The sequence below is a fragment of the Falco cherrug genome, chromosome 5 (genome assembly GCF_023634085.1).
Source record: "Falco cherrug isolate bFalChe1 chromosome 5, bFalChe1.pri, whole genome shotgun sequence".
Taxonomy (NCBI): Eukaryota; Metazoa; Chordata; class Aves; order Falconiformes; family Falconidae; genus Falco; species Falco cherrug.
In genome coordinates this window covers 83,321,216-83,340,132 of record NC_073701.1, presented here as the reverse complement: position 1 = coordinate 83,340,132, position 18,917 = coordinate 83,321,216, and the positions used below count along the sequence as shown (strand labels likewise).

Below are 18,917 nucleotides of genomic sequence, written 5' to 3'. Positions count from 1 at the left end.
TCCCCCAAGGTGGAAGGGATGGTACAACAGCAACAGGAGTAAGTGCAATCCACTTTTAATAGAATAATTTACAGACTATTTAATCAGACGTGTTTTTCTCTAGACATGCAGAAGCACACTGTGCCAAGCATATTACAGCATGACTGAGGGCGGTGTTTAGTCTGAACGAAAAGTGATCTGTCAGAACTGTAGGATCCACAATTAAAGTTCTGACATTGCAACATTTCTCAAACAAGGGGATATGCTGCTCAATTGCCTGGTTTGTTTGTCCATCCAAATCTACTCTGTCTTTAAAACAGCCTACTTTAAAGGCCCTTCAAATTTTTCCTTGAAACATGCAGTACTGGCACACACAGCAGTCATACTTGGGAGCAAACATGGTGCAAAAATAGCTGAAAAGAATCTTTTCAGTGTTTTGTTTATAATAGGACCATGACCTTCAAAGTAAAAAATGTGCAACATTTCAGGCCAATTATATGACAGAGACATGCGTTTTTTCTTTGCCAAGGTAATTTAGACATTTATTTTCTTTTACAGATAAACTACTGCCACAAACTGAGAGCAGCAATTACCTTCTTCATTGTGAAGTCCCATCATGAAAATTTTTCTTTTATCCTTTATTCATCCGAATTCCCATTTAGAGTGCACTGTTCTACATAATTATTACAGCATCCTTATTCTGATTTTAGCCTGTATTTGGATAATACAATGTTGTGTGAAAAAATGAGCTGTAATGTACTAGCTTTGAAGAAAAATTTGTTCCCATACAAGAACTATTAACAAGTATCAGAATGTTGTGAATGCGTATGAAACACTAAGCAGGTCTTTAGCTAGTAAAAAATAGTGAGGAAATGCATCGCATTACAGACTATATGCAATTATTTTAAAAAACTATTCTAGATTTATCCCTTTTCCATACAGATCATATTCTTTGTATAGGATATAGTTCTTGAGAACTGGTGGAAGTGGAAACTTCTTCATGGATGACAGTTTCTGGAGTCTCCTTAACCCCAAGAGTTTACGTATTTTCAGACGACAAAGATGTTTCAAAGGGCGAGGATTATCTAAAAATAGCAAGAGAAATATGGTGCAAAAATCAATGCCATTAACATTCTCGGTACATGCTCTAATAAAATTAATATCAAAATCTATTACCTTGGGGCATTATTGTTTTGTCACTTCTGAATAAAATAGCATTCTTTTAACTTCAGAATTGTGACGATACACAATGCGCTATTAACCAAACTTATTCGATCAGATATCTGCTTGATATTATTGTCTCACTTTTGGAAATATGCACACTGTACTCTGTCTCCGAAGCACCCATCTGAATACCTAAACCAGGACTTTATTCAGCGTAATCAATGGTAACTGATGAACGATGTCTCCTTTCTCTAGGTGCCCCTTTTAAAAATTGCATATTGAGGCCAGCCATGGCACCTCCCATTTCTGCTGTATCAGTAAGGCACCAGGACCAGACCTTAACATGCTTGGGCCTGCTGAGTCTTCTAAACAAATACTTCTTATCAGACTTTACATCAGTCAAAGAGCTCAGTTTAATTTAGCCTTCCTGAACACAACAAAACTGTCACCATACCTGAAATACCAGTAGTTAAGACTACCAAATTATTTGAATGTTCCTGTGACACTAACAAAAAAGGAGTTCCTCTGCATGCCAGTGTAAAATACTGAAACAAACTGAAATACAGGGTACCAGTTTTAAACCTAAATATTTTGGGTTTTGACAGCTGATGTTAAAATCAGATTCTATTTAAAATAAATAATAAAAAAGTAAAAGAAAATTAAATCATGCAAAGAGAATGTTTAATACATTCCCTAACAGGTTTGTTTAAATTAAGGTGGGTGAAACCTATCTCTGGTGCCAACAATGGTGGCTGGTCCAGGCTCATGTGTACAACTTCAAATGTAAAGCATACATAAGAAATATTATTCAATTACAGTATTAATAATGGCAACTCTAGATGTCTATCATGTAAGTCAAGAGCTAGGGAATGATGGTACACAGATTGTGATGGCACACTCATTGTCAGCACCTACCACCTTGAACATAATGGGATCTAAAACACGCTCTTACCATCATCTTTGAACAATTAATAGACTTGAAAGATCAAGGGAGCAAAAAGGATGGAAGCATGAGCAATATTTGTCAATAAAAAAAGTTGTGCACCATAGCTGTGCAATGACTAGTGTCACATGGGTTAATGAGGAGTTTGAGAAGTACCTCAGTAGTCATGCTCAACTAAAAGAACTTCCCACACAACAGTGACATTTCCTGTGACATCAGTTCTCACCAGCTGCACGTTCGCCATATTCCAGTCCAATTAACTAATTTATGACCAGTGGCAATAGGTAAAGACCTGTCTCAATCTGAGAACTGGGTAACAGGCACAACCTTATTCTTAGCTAGTACACATTTGGACTGCTGAAACACTTTGGGTGAGTGTGACTTGACAATACTGTGACTTGACTGACAAAACTGATAAGCAGGTAAAGTCTCCTATAATAAAAATCAAAACATCATTAACTGGAAGTTAGATATTTACCCAAAATCTGACGTATCTCTGTCCATTCTTTCTGCGTTTCTAAGACAAACTTAATTTTTGTGCACAGAGGAACATAATCCATGTAATCTATAAAAATACGAACCACTTTTCCCGCTAAATGTTTCAACCAAGGAACAGCAATAAAGTCACAGAACTGAAAGGGAAAACATATCAAGTCATAATTTCAATATCTGTGTAGAGGAATGCCAAAATAACACATTTTAAAGCTATTACACGAGATAATTTAAACAAAGTTTTAGCAATGACCTTTAACAGTCAAATTGATGTCTAGGTAAGTTACTTAAAAACCATTTTCTTCCATGCTTAACCTTTGTAATCCTTTAATTTGTCTGAACAGTCCTGAAGGCCAATAATTATTGTAACATTGCTTTAATTTATGGCACTACTTTGTTCTTTGGAAATGTATCTACTCCGCTGGTTAGAATAGGAACAGAAATTCCAGAATCCTGCCTCATGATTTCTCAAAATCTCTAATATATGAACCCCAATCTAAAACCACTCCATGTACATAAATCTTCCCTTTCTCAGAGTAGAAACTGAAAAGTGGCTGGTTTATTTTTATGGCATTTTAAAAAAGGATTTTGCCAGTATGTTAATCTTAACCGTGCATAATAATCTGGAATGTCTCAAGTTGGCTAATGAAAGAGTAAAGTGAAGAGAAGGAAGGAAGGTAGGTATATATTTACAGGATTATCCTTTATTACAGAAGAAGTCCATCCGGGGAGAATCTCTTCCTCTGGAGTTGACCACACAAAAGAATTTCCAAAGATATCTTGATGCATACAGTCAAAACACATCTCCACACTATATCCGTGATTGAGCAACAGCCTCAGCATCACCTCATCATTCAAAGCATACTGAATGGCACTAGGGAAATGCGTGTCATTAACCAACATAAAGTAGCAATTGACATTTGCTCCGTAAGATAGGAGCAGCCTTACAATTTCATGGTTGCCAGCTCTCACTGCCACAAGAAGACAGTTTAAAGGGTCCTTGTTTGGATTTGCCCCTGCTTTGAGTAATATTTCAGTGCAAAGAACATCATTGTTAGAAACAGCAAAATAAAGTGCGGTCTTCCTTTCATCATCATAACTATCTGAAATGTGCTCAGCCAAGAGAGTATTGACATCAAAACCACTCTCAATGAGGAGCTCTAGACACTGCGAGTTCTGGCCATCTGCTGCTGAGTGTACAGGGCTTAACCCACTTTTCTGGATTGCAGTTTGGGATGTGACTGGAATGAGATACTTCAGGGCCCTAAAAAACAGTGAATAAAACTAGTTAGGCATTGCTTCCCTGCATGAAGAAAATGACCCCCATCCAGCGATACGCTGAATTACCAGCTAAGATACTTTACACAAAACGATCCAAACACAGAAACACCAGTTTTGAGCACTGTCAAACAGGACCTTGTATTTAAGTTGTTTCAGTGGTTTTCACTTCTAAAGCGTGTGTTTTGCATTTTGCTTTGTTTATACTAAAAAACACTTAAAAGTTAATTCAAACTAATGTAACATAGGCACTTCTGAAATAAATGATCTGTACACTTGCAAGTTTACTACAGTGGTCTTCAACGTGACTTTGCGCCACACTGTACCTTAAAGAAAATGTAAAGCCCAAACTCATACTCACAGGTAATGCCCCTCATAAGCTGCTTTGTGTATGGGAAGCAGTCCTGCCTTATTAGGCACATTGCCACTTCCTCCATATTCCAAAAGAAGAGCTATGCAGTCTGGATTCCCTCCTCCGGCTGCTTCAAACAGTACTGACGCACCATCATCTGCTAAGGCCTGGACATCTCCACCTTGAAGGACACAGAGTTTATCATTATATCCAAAGTGATTTGCAGATCATCATAAAAACAAGCCCAGAGTACTTTCCTCTTCATTTTCAGATGCATTTAAGTTAAAGCTTTAGTAAAACAAGAAATACTTATTGTGGCAAATGCAAAACTCAAAAGGCAAAACAAGAGTTGGACAGATACAAGTCCAAATGCTCACCTGAGTGGGGTGTGCTTTCACTGTAAGTGTAACTGAGGATTTTCAAAGTTCTGGCATATTTCAAAAATACTTCATTCCATTAATCAATACCAATATATACCAATATAATACACGGGAGGGAGGAAGGGAGGGGAGGGAGGGGTGTAAAGAGAAATAAAGAAGGGCAAGAAAGGCATGCATAGCAGTAAGACCCTCCTTGACTGAAATGGATTGGTATCAACTCTGCCACTCCTTTCTCATGCATTATGGAAACACGTAAGCATCGCTCCAGTCTAGCAGAACACTCATATATGCTTCCTTTCCTTCCAAGAAACCAAATCTTCTCATTCATCAGTAGTCTTTCCTTCCTTTTCCATGACCACTCTAAACCACTTCAGCAACCAGGCAAGACGTATGCTGGTGCAGAGCTGTTTCCCTTTTACCTGACTACATACCTTTATGAATAAGATGCTCCAGCACATCACAGTGACCATATTCAGCAGCAACACCTAATGGTGTTACTCCATATCCATCCTTAAGGTTCACATTTCCACCATTCTTCAGAAGAAGAGCAGCGATGTCTTTTCGTCCTTGTTTTGCAGCTTCATGCATTGCTGACCAACGTTTTACACACGGCTGGTGGATACTACAGTTGTGTTTAATCAGAGTGGATACCATTTCAAAAGAGCCCCTTCTTATAGCTTGAAGATATTTTAAAAAGGAAGAAAATAATACAATTACATTTCCAGGTATGTTGTCCTGAAAGTTAAAGGCATCTAATAAGTTCAGTGAAGTTTTTCCTTGTGTACTGATAGGAGGAAATTAAAAAGGTTTCCAGTCCTCTGGGAATTCAATTTACTGGAAAATAAGCAATAATGTCAGCTGCTCGGGAAATCAAGGTAAACCAACACAAGCTGGAAAATATGTCAGTCTGGAACACAGAAGGCAAAAGTAGCACCGCTTTGATTCTGAGAAAGCAGAAGCAGATGTATCACAAGGAAAGCAACAATTAATATAGTATTCAAATACGGTCCTTACTTCTAAAGTTGGTGCAAACATTACAGGGACCCCAGAAAATTCCACCTGTGACTTTGTCACCTGGTAACTCTATTCCTAGTGTGTACTCACTGCCTGTTCTCTGCCAAAGTACAGTTGACACCTGTCATACTTAAAGGCCACATTCTGCCCTTTTGAGATTCCGTGGTTTTCATGGATAACTACATCTGCAAATTATTTACATATAAAATAGTGATCCTGATTAAGAGTCTAATTTTACTTCTGAACTACACTCTGGAATAGCAGATCTCTCTACCGACTGCTGGGGCAGCTGCAGGAGGTAAGCATCATAGGGTTAGCAAATTTAACTTTTGTGAATGTCCCATTACACAAGTAAGAAGGCTTTTAAGAGGCAACAGTCTTCATAATTATCCGCAATTGCTTTGAAGTAGATTACTACCAAATGTACCTGGAAGCAGAAATCACCCCACTAGATAGGTATTTCTTCAGGCCTTTCTACTGAAGAGCCCTTTAATCCAGAGCTTTAAAATTAAAAGGGGCAATTAAATCATGAGCATCATCTATTATTGTGTTGAGCACCAGATCCTCTATTTCACTGAGACTAAGACTGAAATCTATGATGCACAACAATATGTACATCCACATTTTCAGCACTAAACGACAGAAAAAACATAAAAAGCATCACGTAAGCTGTACATAGCTGACAAATCTAATTTTCAGGAGTTTGTATAGAGAAACATTTAGGAAAATTAATTGTCATTACAACGGGGAAAGACCCTTTTCATAAGCTCTAGTTAACTCTTTGCAGGGTTCATTAAAAGCCAAGGCTGAAAATAACTTAAATGTGTCACAGACTTACGATTACTGAAAAGAGCTGAAACAATGCAAAGCAAAACATTGTAGAGGAACCCTCTAGAAATGCCTCAGTGCCTTAAAATGTTAATATGGTAATCGCATCTGATGGAACAAAAATTCAGATAACTGAATATTTTAACACTGATTTTTTTTTCTCTTTTTTTTTTCTCAAACTGTTTTAAATTCACAGATTTCCTTTCCTCAGAAGAATGGAGATGTTTTGACATTCAACAGAAATTAGAAGCTAATATAGCTAAATTACTCATGTATAGTAAAGCTCATTTAAGTCTACCAGTAGCGTAAAATCTTCCAAAGGAATCATCTTTCTTTAAATTGAGGTATTACACAGAAATGCAGCTGAAGCTTATTTTCAGTGCAAGAGGGGAAGGAAATGAGATGGGAGATTTTGACACTGAAAATACCTGTCTACCTCTGAGGAAATCACCTGATAAAGCTAAAAATCTCCAATAACCTCCAGAAAACACACATTCAGGTTAAAGCAACAGCTTATTCTTGTACCATACTTGTACTTTAAGATTGCCAAATAGGCTGGTAAAGGTCTTATGGCACCTGAAGATACAGAGAAGGTACCTTGAGCAAAGAAATACATGCCATTTTCTTAGGACCAGTCCAGCAATCACCTAAAGCATAAGGAGCATCCTTAAGATCAGCTCAGTGATCACTTAAAGCATAATGAGTGCTGAACTGAACACTGGGTATGTTTCACCAAGAGCTGGGCACTTAGTTTCATCTAAAAAGATGACCAGCATCTAAACCACACAAGCCAACAAGAGCACTTGGGTGAGTACTTAGCACAAGGGAAGCACTGCTTGCTTAAACCTAGGGAGAGGAGGCAGTTACCGATCAGAAGTGGAGTTTCTCCTTTGTCATTTGTGGTATTGGGCCAAACACCCTTTTCCAGCAACGTTCGTACATTTTCCACAAAGCCAGCTTTTGCTGCCAAAGTTAATGGCGTTTCTCCATCGCATGTTTTGTACTCCCACATTGTTTTATAAGATGCTAGAGGTGACAGAACGTAAAACAAAATTAAAGCACAAGGTTGTTAACACATACACATATACCAGAAACCCTTAAATGCTAAGTCTTTACAAAAAGTACTTGTAGTTATGTTTAACTTAAGTTAACTAATACTGCCAAACATGCTGAATCGCTAATTTCTGCTCTGTCTGAACAAAATGTTAGAAATGTTCCAAGTTCTTTGCTGGTATAAATTTATGCAACTTTCCCCAAAAGAAAATTTGCCTGAATACTTAAACAACATAAGCAAGATGCTCCATGGAAGATTTGATCATTCTTTTTTTACTAAACAGTTCTAGCCTGCTGTTGTGGATGGCTGTTCATTGTTCTATGTTTCTTTGCTGCTCCCCTTATCTTGTGGGATATTTTTACTTTACCATCTAAAATGACTTCAAGTATTTGCTGAATTGGCTGGGCTGCAGCCTCATGCAGTGGAAACCACCCTCTTTCATCAGCTTCATCCAAAGCGTATTTCTGTTTCACAAGTTCTTGGAGCCCAAATACTTGACCTTAAAAAATCCAACAGATAAATGAGATGCAGTTGGGAAAATAACATACGGAAAGCTCAGTTTTGCAAAGGGACTATTTCATTTTAGGGTTTTTACCTTGCTTTATGGATGCTACAATTTTCCTATTTTCCTCACTAGGTGGTACAAAACTATCCAAAAAAGAGCAGAAAACAGAAAATATAAACAAGAAGTAGATGCATTATATTATTTATTGAATATTTTCCATTAGGTCCTCATCTGAGCCAACTTTCCTTTGAATACATAAACTACAATCTTGATTAGCCTTGTGACCTCCTAAGTTAAGTCTGTTCTGTGGACCTTCAGAGTACCAAAGTTCTCAAGTTAGATGCAATTCCTGTTGCGGGCTGACCTGAACGAACTCCTAATTTGGTGAAGAATTCTGACGCAGACTAAAAAACTGTATTTACCCCACACTACAGAAATGAGCCCTTAAGATTCAGAAACCTTAGACAGCAAGTAAGAATGAAAATGAATGAGAATCAGAATGTCAATATTCACTAAAGAAGGAGAGTTTGATGATGTCAGTGGTACCATTTTTCCTAAAAAAAAAAAAGAAAAGAAAAGAAAAAAAGAAAAAAAAGGAGTTGCAATGTTTTTAAGAATATCATTTAAACATCCATGAGATTGAATTTAAATGCTGGTGCCTACTAGTTCCTTGAGATATTTGGTGATAAAAGCATATTAAGAAATAAATCAGATTTAATGATTTACGAAAAAAACCAACAAAACCCAGCCAAATAACAAGAGTACCCGGTGGCTCTGCCTGAGAGCCTTCAGTGACAAGGGAGATTCCAGTCCTACAGCAGGAGCCCCATGAGGGCCCAAACCTTCACGAGAGCCCACAGGAAATGAGGAAAGGTTAACAGTCCCCCAAGACTTACAGTTCTATGTCCTCCCATCTTATACGGGGCAATCTACAAAATGTATTTATGGGACTACTGCTGAAAACCTTCTGTGAAGATGAAGTTCAGCTCTGTTTGACACATACACTTTTTGTAAGAACGTGAATGGCCTGAAACGCTAAGGGAAGTACTGTTTAGCCAAGCAAATCTCAGCTCCCCATGTAGCTCAGCTGAGCCCCACATTTCTTAATCACGGGAACCACTCTTAACTGTAACATTAATGTCACATATGAACCCTCACTGGAACATCCCTGTGGGGTTTTTGTTATTCTTCTGGTTTGGATTTTTCTTGTACATGTATGTATCCGAGTGCACAGGGAAAGCCTGGGACACTGTTACAATAACAGAACAGATAGACTACTAACAAATCCAAATCCATTGCCTTTAAGGTTTGAGGCTTTAGAAATGTTAGAGAAAAACAAAATCAGCATTTCTATTCTGTTTACTCTTTGCAATCATTGCTTCAGACAGTGCTTCACTGACAGGCGTAACAGTCTGACCTGTTTTAAGCATGTTAAAAGGCACTAAATATCCATGTATCAAAACACTGTTAAAATATGGCATAATCTCTAACATACATTGAATCGATAGTACCTGTCATTATAGCTGGAAGACACTGGTGGTTTGGCCCCATTTGATTCTTGAATGCTAAGCTGTATGGCATATTCAGTGAGCAGATCTTCAACCAAATCTTCTCTTTCATCCATAATTTTTTATGGTGAGCTATAATGATGAGCTGTTTGCAAATACACACAAAAATATACTGCTAAAGATCATAAGGGTCATATCTTGCTTAAGGTATTTTTATAATAAAATCAGGTGTTTCCATAAATTTCTTTTACTTTAATAATGTTTTGGTGAGTTTATTCCTATTTAAATATGATTAAATTCCTGTTTAAAAATGGTGATAGAAAAGAAAACAACCCTGGAAACATTTAGTACTAGACATGCCATTTAGGAAAAGCTCTTTTTATTGTTCACATGCTACATTTGTCATCTACAGGCAAATACTGGACAATCTGTGAACCATAAAAAGAAACTTCTCCTTTTTAGAAAGCTGTGGTCATCAAGTCAGTGAATATATGATTTCCATAAAAGCATGAATAATGAACAGTAAACAAAGTCATCACCTCATGAATTATTCCTATCAAACACAGGCATTCCCAAGGAATTCATGAACATAAACACATACATATACATTTAATAATTACAGACACAAGACCCACGCAAATTGCCTGAGAATTATTTACAGAGAGGGTCTGCAGTTCAGAATGAAACACCTGACCAGCTCTAAGGGTGATCACACATTGCACTTATTCAGGATTTACACAAAAATCAAATTATTTTAGAGAAACTCTGAACTGACTTGACTCATGGGGAAAGCGCATTTTTCCCTGCTTCCTTCAGCCAGAGCAGCACTGGCAACTGATACAAGGTGGATCCACCAACCAGTGCTCTTTGGACATGGGATTCCAGTATGCGAAAGTCCACGGCATGGCACTACAGTTCAGGTGGTGACATGTCATCCAGCTGTTATTTCAGAACTCTACTGTCTTTCAAGATTTAAAATGAGACTTATAAGATGGGGACAGACTTTTTAGTAGGGCCTGCAGCAATATGAAAAGGAATAATGGTCTTAAACTAAAGGAGGGTAGATCTTGACCAAATATAAGGAAGAAATTTTTTACAATGAAAGTGGTAAAACACTGGAAGAGGTTGCCCATAGAGGTGGCAGATGGCCCATCCCTGAAAACATTTAAGGTCAGGCTGGACGGGGCTGTGAGCAACCTGATCTAGATGAAGATGTCCCTGCTCATTGCAGGGGGGTTGGACGAGATGCCCTTTAAGGGTCCCTTCCAACCCAAACCATTCTATAACCTCTCCTCTCCTGGAAAGGGATGGATGTTTTCTCAAATAAAAAATAAGGGATTTGAGGGAGAGACAAATAAAACACAAAAGCTACTTTATGTTAATATAACAATGTGCAAGATTTTTGGAATTCATGGACAAGTGGTTGCATAACAAAACTTTACAATGGCCTTGTGTCATTATTAATTTTAATGATCAGTAATATATTATTAAAAAAAACCCACACCATAAACACTTGCAAGTCTTCCTTTATTTTTACACTGCCAAGGTATGGTTTGTGAAGGCAAGCTAAGGACTTTGGAATCTCTGCACTACTTCTGCAGTCATGAAGTTTAATGGACAATGACGGGAGTTCAGTATACAAGCCCAGGTGATGGTCAAGCCATGCCAGAATTATTTTCAAGGTGTGAGAGCAGTTGGAAGGCTCAGTGTATTAGTGACGGACTATGTCAAACCTCTGAACTATACTTACCAGCTTAAATTCAGACTGCTTGTATCACCAGTTTTAACTGTGGCTTATGTTCGCTATGCTTTTTGCTAGTGATATCACATCAACCGAATGCCTTGCTAGTAAATTGTAACTATAATGGGATGGTCAGGAATATTGCTCTTCACAACATCTTCCTGTAGGTTCCTGAAGTGTACAAGGTAGTATTTATATATCATAAAAGATATATAACGAACAAAAACTTAATACATGCCTAGCTGTTGCTACCCAGGTTTTAACATGTGGGGTCTGGGTTTTGCCAAAGTTTCTCTGTTTGATTCAATCTTAGTGGCTTAACATGTTTATCCTTAAATCAGACTGGGGACACCAGATGTTGAATTATTTTTTTTTTAAAGTTTTAAACTACTCCTCCCCCAGTTTATAGAGTAATGTACTGTATCTACCACACAGAACACTTTATCTTCATCAAAGTGTTGCACAAGTATTAAACAATTATACTAAGCATCTGTAGTGCGTTTCTTACAGAATGGCATTGTGGGGTGTCCTAGTAATTTTGCAAATAGAGAAGGAACATGGTAAAAATTATTTGGAGCACATTTTCTGAAAATGGTCTTCAAGAGAAACTGTTAACCAGATTTCTTTTTAGACTAATTTCTGCATTGCTCCTGTAAATAGTAAGTCAACCAAAATACCACAGCCAGTATTATAATCCCATCCACAAACAGTTTACTACTTGGTACATCATCATAAAGCATGTAAACCAAAAGTAAATTACTAGGGGTTTACAGTCAGACTGACTCAGAAGTTAAAGGTCTTGGATTCAGATTCCCATATAATGCAGTTTCCCACTTCTTTCAATATGTACTGGAACCATGACCCAGGTTTTTAACTGCAAGGATGGACAATCTGATGGGAAGTGGAAAAAATATCTCCACTTTAGTCCCATTTTCTCTGAAGGAAAAAATATACAATTTTGGCCTTAACTGCCACCTCTGACTGCAAAAATCCTCCACAAATAATAAATTAAAAAAAACAGCTCACAGACACATTTTCATTTGGGTCTTATAAGAATAGACTAGACTTTTACATTGCTCATAAAAGGCAATGCTTTTCTGGAAGGTTCTCTGTTCCTTTTGTGTCTCTAATCAAGGCTTCAGCATAAGAGTCTAAAAGATTTCACACATAAATCTTCCACATCTTGCATAATGTTAAATCTGCCGCATATCATATTAATGCTTACAAGTTCTCAAAGTTACGTTCTGGCATACTGAAGTTTTGCTAAAACTTCTCATGCAATAAAGATGTCAGAAATTACTGAGCAAGCTGACTGACATCCTGTTGGACAGGATGGACAACACAAACTTCTCCATAATTCTAAAAAACAATGACAATGATGTTATGAAATTCTTACGATCAAAACTAGCTTAGGAAAGCCTATCAAGTTTGTTGCAGAAAAAAGAAATTAATAAGAAGATGGGGGTTTTAAAATATAGTTTGCTTTATGCAGAAAGGAAGGTATCCCATGTCAAACTTCCAATGTGTAATACAAAACACAGCAACTTCAAAAAGTTAAACAAAACAAAGCAGCCAATCATCTTTTCTTCCTAAATGCTGTCACAAGTTTCTTATTAACCAGAATGTAAAATTCTCATCATCAATAAGGCCGTGAAACTGAGCCTCTCTTCGTCATCTCTTGTTGGCAATGCACTTTGCTGACATGCGTGAGAATTCTGAATTAAGGTTCTTTTGTGCGTTTTTCTTCAGATTTTCATAAACCCTTTTCTAATTCTGATAGAACCTTAAAGCTTCCATCATTTAACCCACAAATACACACGATTCTGATGACTGACAAACCTATTAGACAACAAAGATAAAACCTCTCCTGGACTAGCAGTTTTAGAAGTGTATCTCAATAAACATATCTACAGCCTCTTCCTGCCATCAGCTAGAAGGGAAGTTCATTTTAGAATACATTGACATTTCACTGGCAGCTGGGATATGCTCCTAACGAGATCAAACAGTTAATTTACGTAAGGGAATTTATTAAGGAAAAGTCTGTAACATCCATTATCTTGTTTCCTCCACAACAGCTTAAAGACAAACATAAGCTACCCCCCCTTTCTTCACCTTTCGTTTTGAAAACCCTCCATTTGAAGACTTCATGCCATTGCTGAAATTTTTGAAGCATCTTCTTAATGAATCATGATCACCTTATCAGATCCACATGGATGGACCTTCATGCCCTGCAAACTCTAATGAAGTTGCTGTCCTTAGGAGAACTATGACTGAAAATTATTATATTACAGACCATCATATTGTATTTACCCTACAGCCTGAACCAAAAAGACTCCCAAAGACTTTCACAGGCCTGGCCTTAAACCCTCGCACTGCAAACTCTGAAAAAAGGCTGGTTTGGTATGTTAGTGTCTTTATGAAGATGTTCACATATGGTTTAGTCCTGTCAGATGATCAATACCCTCTGACATCACAGATTCCAAGAAGGGTTAAGAGCACAGAGCATCTTGCAGGATAGTAATTTAGTAAGAAAATCCTTTTGTTTTCAGAAAAACGTATTTCCTTTCTACCTCCCCTTTCTCTCCAAAAGATTCGAGGAAGAAATCAGTTTAAGGTCATCATAGAAAAGCATTTTTTTCCCCTGGTCATATAACTTCCATACCCATTTAGTCAGCCAGCTCCTGCTTTGCTGTATTCCCCAGGCTGATTATGCCACAGGCAATGTAAAGCTCTGCTTGAACACAGGCTTAACCAGACAGGTCTCAGATGAGCAGTATTTCAGGATTGTTATGTGTACTGTTTTCAAATTACCTTATCCCAGAAGAATTAATAATATATTATAAAATGAGAAAGTTGGTAAATTGGCAAGTGACTGTAACATGGTTCAGTAATTATAAGGCCAACAGCTCACCACAGCACAAGTGCTGGACACATTGCCAGGGGTCTATACGTGCTTCGAGAGCCTGATTTGCGATATCACTGCTGGTAATAACACTGTGCTGAGGTGACAAGGTCCGACTGAAGCGTGGATGTTCCACTAGGATCACAGTGGAATATAACAACATGGCTGGTACACTGAGCAGCAGCAGAGACACCCCTGCTACATTTATGTGACGTGGCAATGACAACACCAAAAACCTCGGCAGGAAAATCTGCCACTCAGCTATGGAAATTTCACAATTACCAGACCCAGGCACTAGATCACTAGAAAGAATTGCAAATGCTTATTCTAAACAAGTTTTACTTTTTGTACTACCAAGAATGTTTCCTTAAACAATATTTTGAGTAGACTGGTATTTTCCTTATATTTTTTCCATTTATGCCTGAAAAACTAGGTACTACTTCTTGCTGTTTTCCTTAAAAAAAACCCAATAAAAACCCAGCAACTTTTGGTCTCTTACAACTAAGTTACTGTTTTTTCATTGAAAAGAATCTGAACTACTTGCTAATCATGGAAATTGCATCTTTCCTTGGAAAGAAGTGTATCAAGCATTCATCACTTTTGAAAACATAGGTATAAAGCTAAAGTTATGTGAGTGTTAATGTTATTCTAATTTCTTATCCTTAAAATAAACTAGACAATCCTAGCTTTGCTCTCTATAAATAGAAGGCCTTGAGGCATGCAAAGAGGTTATTCATAGCAATAAAATAATTAATAGCGGACTAAATTTGGACTCAGTCTATTAAATATTACAGTTTTAAACTACTTCTCTGTTAGTCTAACTGGCGAGCATACCATATATTCTCACCTTTGCAACCCATTATCTTGCCACTGTTACTCTGGGGCCTGCATTTTGAACAGCCAGGAACAGTGCCCTGCAAGCTGATGTGTCCTGTGATACTTCTAAAATTAAATACCCAGTTGCTAGACAAATTAAGGTCTGACCTTGTACAACTGTAACATAAGCAGACTTGACCCACAGGAAAGTATTACACATGACTTCTCTAAAATCTTGTCAAATGTAACACGAGGTCTAGATGGTATAATAAGATTATCTGTGCCCTCATTGGTTCAACAACTCTCATTAAGAAAATAAATTATTTGCCAACTTAGTCTCAAGGGTCACATTAACAAAATCTGGTAACATATTTACATAAATTAAAACAAATCTGGGAAGGTTTAGCCTCTAACTAGTCATAGATCCCGCCATATCACATCAGCAAACACTAAAGTGTCTCTCTCTCCGAGGCTGATTTGATGCAAAGCTTTATAGATTCCATGACAGCCAGTTATAGCACTTATTTGACTAGATTTAGTAACTTCAAATTGGACAAAGAAGCAGGAGGCATGGCACCACAGACAGCAGTGATGCAAAAGCAGAATAACCCAAACGAAGCCTCAAGAATAGCAGTACCCGGTAAATTAAATCACAGGGATGGGACGAGAAAGAAGCTGGATACCTACCACTGATGCAGTAACTGTCTTGTTTTGGTTTTAACCAATTAGTTATTGTCTTTACCAAAATAAACAGACAAGAAGGAAACAAAACAAACCAAAACAACAAACTTCCAACTTATCTTTAATTGTTCTGATGAAATGAAATGGTACACTGTGAACTCTTCTGTGCCCCATGATTCACTTGCATTTATAGAACCATAAAACTGTAAGCTTAACTAAGGCACTACATGCATCTCATCTTTGGACACAAGATCAAGAAAACCATTTACTGATGATAAATAATATTCATTGCAACTTCTTTTGCCAGTGCAACTTAAGTAAGTGTGGCAAGCCTCCAAAAAAAATCCAACACAGTACAACAGAAGCAGACAGAAACAGTGCTGAGACACTGCTCTACTGTTGGCTAAGAGATAAGAACAGAAATATACCTAAAGCATAAAATAAAAGAACACAAATGTTTTAATTGCTTACCTTGAGTTCTTTCATTTCTTTCACATAACCAGGACACTCCAAATAGTATATATCCACATTACAAGCACGGCATTGTTTTGCTTTTCAGATATTTTTAATAATATTTTGCATTGCTATGTAAATGGTATCTGATTCTGCTCTTCCAACAGCTACTAGGTATAAATCTATCAGTCAATTACGCTCCATGCATGTAAAGCCAGAACAAGACTCTTGTCCAGATACCAAATCGTATGGCAATTTGCAAGACTTCGCAGTGAGAGAAATTCATTGGTGAGACAAAAAAGGGAAGAGAAGTCACAGCTATAGCAAGGTCTTCTTAGGGCACCTACGCACTGTATATTAACACACAGGATAATATTCCTAACAGACTCACCACTGTTAAACAGATAATAAACTGTGATATGCTTCGTAGGTGGTTTGGGGTTTTTTTTTTTTTTGGAAAACCAGGTAATTGTTGAAGGTACTCTAATAATATTTCTTAGGTCTTGGGAATTGTTATATTTTAAAATCAATTATGCACTGAAACAGTTTGGCAATTTGTGGAACTTCCTGCTGCATCACTCCTGGATTGATTTCATGAACTGATTCATCGATATGGCTTACAATTTTTCATTCTTTGTACTACGATGGGGCAAGGACACCTACATGCTTGGGTTGTCTAAACAGATGGTTAGAACTATTGTCTGATGCTAACTGAGCTAATCTGGTTGAAGATGATCACCAGGCACAGAACAATTTGTGCTGTGGTCAGTTCAGTCAGGAGATAGATCATCTGGCTGGACCATCACAGAGAAGGTAAAAACACAGGGATGATCCAATAAAAAAGGCAGAAAATTTTAAATAATGTAATTTTAACAGGAAAGAAAGATTCTCAGTGCCTCAAAAAGAAACTCCAGGTCTTTCTGACATGATGTTCAAAGTACACTCAGAAATGGAGAAGCACAAACTCTGAATTCTGACAAAAACTGTATTAATCACTTTGCTTTAGTTATGGAATGGCAGTAGTTCATGTCTTATTAATACAAGATCGGCTGTCAGGGAGAACTCTATGATATTCTGAAACTTGAGTTTGTTGGGTTTGCTTACCAGGTATAGAAAAGAGGAGCTCAAAGGCAGGCCAAAAGGTTTATTAAGAAAAATTTGTCCAGAATAAATAACACAAAGTTACAACACAATTATTATCACATCTTACTCACTATGCAAAATTCACCTGTTAAATTAGCAGCCAGGCTATAAAGATCTAAACTTAATAGAAGGACAACTACATCTTCAAATAGATGTTATGTTTATGTCCACCAATAAACTTTTTGCTCTTTTCTCCCGTTCTATCTGAAGTCCCTTAATAGTCTGTTTTTGTCAGTATTTTACAGTAATTTTTTTATTAACTGATCACATTAACTCAGAAATTACCTACTTGACATATTCCATTACAGTGAATCTTATTTTTGATTCTGCAGTTAATCAGCTACTTTTAACACAATTTGTCAAACCAATTGCACAGCTAAAATTTGTAGATGGTGTATGCATGCTTCATTTTATTAAACAAATTCCAGAATACTTCTGGCTATTCTCTGGGATAGAAAATTATCAACCTCAGGAACACCTGACTGATAAATACATGCACATACAACCCTTTAATATAATAACTTTACTAAAAATACATAATATTCTAATTGTTTATAAGCTTCTGCCTTATTTCTAAATTAGATCCTATTCCCAGGCATAAAAGTGCTTACTATTACACACCGCACTAGTTATCAATTGGAAGGTACTTATTTTTTACATGTATGTTGCAGAAAACTAGAATTCATGCTAGAAACTTCTGCAAACCCTGAACACACTCCATAAAAGAATGAAGGAAGCTGACACATATTCAAATCACATTTACTACACCAAAATCTCACCTTGAGTGTACATAAACAGCTTTATTTCCAAGTACACATTAGACAAAACTGCTCTCAGCAGCAGCCAAACATACTTCTGAAGCTTTAAGGATTGCCAATTCGTCTAATGAAGGACAGCTTTGAAATAAACTCTGAAGCTTGGACTAAGCTTAGAATCTGCAAAACACTTTGAAAAAATAAAACAAAAACCTATGAACCTGTAACAGATTTGAGAACTCGTTACTGGCAGCTAGCTACCACTTGGCAGAAACAGGTGCTTTTCAACTACTGTCACCTGCCGTACAGAACACATCAACCAAACATGTACTGCATTTTTACTAGAAATGTGCTAAAAGTCTAAATGCAACATTTCTGTGTGACACATTTCTAGTAACAAACCTTTCAAAAGATTATTCCTCATGCAGAAATTTCTAAGTTCTGCAAACTGATCACAAGCTGTCTTCAACAATTTCGTCTAGACAGCTTCCCTAACAGAACACGCTTATATTTAAAAAGGAATATTCAAATCTATGTAAGTACAGCAAAGCATGAACTGTAGCGTACTGCTACAGCTTACCCAGCCCACCTAAAAGCACTGGGCTCCAAAATTTGGGCTGCCTTCGGATCGGGGACCGCTCCTGACCAAACACTACGCACAGGCCGGCCTGTGTCGGTTTCAGGGAGAGGTGTGAGGGGGCAGGCCCTGCGGCCTGTCCCCAAGACGGGCTGCCGCGCCGGGGAGGCCGGGCTGCGCCCTGCCAAGGCTGGGCAGTGCCCGCGCCTGCCCTTCCCCCTGCGGCTCCACAGCCAGGGCCCAACCGCCTCTCCCCCACCGCGCCCGCACACCACACTGTCAGGCTTCCTTCAGAGCAGGAAGCCGGGCCAGGCCGAGCCGAGCCGGGCCGAGCCGAGCCGAACAGCGGCCA

General features: G+C 37.8%; 1 protein-coding gene across 2 annotated transcripts; it reads right to left on the bottom strand.

The window, feature by feature from the left end:
- Positions 1-492: 492 nt before the first annotated feature.
- On the bottom strand, positions 493-18,904 carry ASB15 (ankyrin repeat and SOCS box containing 15). Of its 2 annotated transcripts, none has more exons than XM_055711735.1 (11): positions 18,013-18,904; positions 16,109-16,354; positions 9,501-9,642; positions 8,080-8,132; positions 7,852-7,983; positions 7,298-7,456; positions 5,020-5,265; positions 4,218-4,389; positions 3,272-3,842; positions 2,565-2,718; positions 493-1,064 (listed from the first exon to the last, which is right to left on the bottom strand). In XM_055711735.1, the coding sequence occupies exons 3-11, from the start codon at positions 9,611-9,613 to the stop codon at positions 892-894; spliced, it is 1,773 nt and encodes a 590-aa protein (XP_055567710.1). In that variant the 5' UTR covers positions 9,614-9,642; positions 16,109-16,354; positions 18,013-18,904; the 3' UTR covers positions 493-891. The 2 variants fall into 2 exon arrangements, with proteins under 2 accessions (XP_055567710.1, XP_055567711.1); XM_055711736.1 differs by lacking the exon at positions 16,109-16,354 and having other exon boundaries at positions 18,013-18,178; positions 18,838-18,903.
- Between the last annotated feature and the right edge of the window lie 13 nt (positions 18,905-18,917).